We start from the raw sequence: 2,446 nt of genomic DNA on the forward strand, positions 1-2,446 counted from the left end.
CCGGGGAAGAAAATCCAAACCCAACTCAAATGAGGTGCTTCCAGCGAACAACATTCCCTCTTCCTCTCTCCAACAACAGCAGCAAAGCTTTTAGCGAGGATGGCTACATTAAAATAAATAAATAAATAAAAAGGTATCATTTGAGAGCCAGTTTGAAAGTGAAATAACATACTTGTGGAAGTGCCTATTTCATCCTTCACCAATCCAAGTTTTCTATTTTAGGTGACAAAAATGGCACACGATAAACACACGTGATAAAATGGCACTGCGATTAAAAAAACAATCAATTCCACTAAAAAAAACCACACCAAAAAAAAAGATGTGGCAAAATCTGGATTCTTCCCCCAGAACCACAGAATGTTGGGGGTTGGAGGGACCTGTGGAGATCAGCCAGTCCAACTGCCCTGCCAGCGCAGGGTCACCCAAAGCAGGTGCTACTGCAGCTTGCCACGTTCATTTAACAAAAGGAGAGGCCTTTATATAGGGCTACTAACGTAGAGAACACGGGGGGTTTAGCCCCTGCAGAGCAGGCCTAAAAATGGGCTGGCACCCACCCCCAAAATTCTTGTTGTCATTTTTCTTCTTCTTTCTCTTAAAAAGTTCTCTGCAGAATCCTGCTATAGTGAGGCGGGAGGAAATCCAAAATACAACACTGATAGTATTTATCAACACCTCATTTAGGGAGAAGCTGATTAATTTTTAAAAAGATTCTATGACTGTTAAGGACGCTATTTAAGGCTGACGGCAGCTGTGTTATGATCAGAGCTCGAGTTCTACCACCCACATTGTCAGCTCCTCAAATACTTTAGTGGGTTTTATCAGCAGCGTTCTCATTATGTCTCTTTCTGAATCCAGCATTTTAAATGATACTTACGGATTTTTTGGTTGTTTTTTTTTTAATGAAGGCTGGTTTGGTTTCTGGAAGCACCCAAATGAGATAATTGAGTAGGCCAGAAGAAATAGGAAAAAGTGCAATCCAAGCCCAACTTTCTGGCTTGATGACTGGCTTTACTTTAATCAAGATGTATTTTTGCTTTCCTTTTTTATGCCAACTTTCCACTTATAACCCCTTCCAATACCTCCACTGCATTATGAAATGGCAATTTAATATGATTTTGAAATCACCAGTTTCTTTAGTCCAGAACTCCCTGGAGCTTATAATTTGTTCTCCCTCAATCAGAAGTCCCTCCCGCCGTAAGGAAGGCAGACATGGTAACAGATCTCTTCCTCAGCGCTGACAGCGGATTTCCTTAGACGCAAACACAAAGTTGACTTGGGCAATCGCTCATTAAGAAAAGAGCAGCGTGATGCTGGAGAGCTTGCCAGCTAGCAAAAGCAACTGCGGAATAACAAAAAATCCAAAGATGAACTATACATTCTTCACTCGTTCACATAATTCTGTGGGTCAGCGCGCTCCTGACCTTCTTGATCCAGTTTTCTAGATTTCTAGCTGTTAAAAATATTGGTGTAATTAAAGGATTCCAAATGACTCACGTAAAAAAAAAAAAAGAAAATAGCTGGGCCTCAGCTTCCTGCGTCTGTTGTCACCATATGTCTTTGAGAACACCCGCGTGTGAAAAGGTAATTGGAGAGGTGGAAAATGATCTGCCAGAAACTCACCACAGTCTGTTTCTTCTGCAGCATTTCTAAATGCTCCACTAGTCCCTCATCAGCCACGTCGAATGGCGTCTGGCCCTGATGCAACGAGAGAAGACAAGAGGATATGCGATAGGGCGCAGTGTTATTACTCAAAAAAAAGCACTATTGGCCAGCGGAGAACAAAAGTGACCCCGCTCTGCATCGTCCTTCCCCAAACGCCAAGTGACTCCGGAGCAGGGAAAGCCACACGACAGCGATGGTGGGTTTACGACTCAATTCGTGATCGGAGCAACCTTAATCGTGGCGGTGCAGCTCCCTGATCGCTGCTGCTCAAACCGAACAGTCACAACTAATAAATTCCAGTTTCCCCACTTCTAAAGAGGATGCTTTTGCACTGAGAAGGAACGTGAGCAACCTGTTCCACCGTAACATCGTGCATCCGAACCTCCTGAAAGGCTGCCAGTCACCAGCAGGCCAGAAAATTTGGGAGCCATTTCCAAATCCATGGCCAGTTACAAAATAAAACAAACCAGAAAAATTACTCTGGGCTACGACACAAGAAATCAGTTACATTTTCCCTGTAACTAACGCTATAATAACCACTTAATTAACCACACATCATGAAACCTGACGGCTTTCCTCAGCCAACTGAACTAGCAAGGTAACGACCCTCAGCTGGAAAACACAGCGGGTGTGTGTGTTTCTTTTCAAGTCTAGCGCAACACAAACCCCACATCCATCCCCGAGCACTTGGGAAAAGCACCTGACAGCACTTGAAAATGAACCACAGAATCACAGAACTGTTGGGGCTGGAACAGCCCTCTGAGATCATCCAGCCCAGCCCATG

At 43.9% G+C, this 2,446-nt stretch overlaps 1 protein-coding gene across 1 annotated transcript in view; it reads right to left on the reverse strand.

The window, feature by feature from the left end:
* Positions 1 to 1,695, reverse strand: part of LOC104272967 (protein phosphatase 1 regulatory subunit 12B-like) — a gene marked incomplete at both ends in the record, with an annotated part of 19,790 nt that extends 18,095 nt beyond the window's left edge. The window contains one exon of the mRNA XM_009868096.1: positions 1,621 to 1,695. Coding sequence (XP_009866398.1) covers positions 1,621 to 1,695 — 75 coding nt within the window. The remainder of the gene's footprint in view (positions 1 to 1,620) is intronic.
* Positions 1,696 to 2,446: the final 751 nt, after the last annotated feature.

The sequence above is a fragment of the Apaloderma vittatum genome, unplaced genomic scaffold (assembly GCF_000703405.1).
Source record: "Apaloderma vittatum isolate BGI_N311 unplaced genomic scaffold, ASM70340v1 scaffold35354, whole genome shotgun sequence".
NCBI classification, from domain to species: domain Eukaryota; kingdom Metazoa; phylum Chordata; class Aves; order Trogoniformes; family Trogonidae; genus Apaloderma; species Apaloderma vittatum.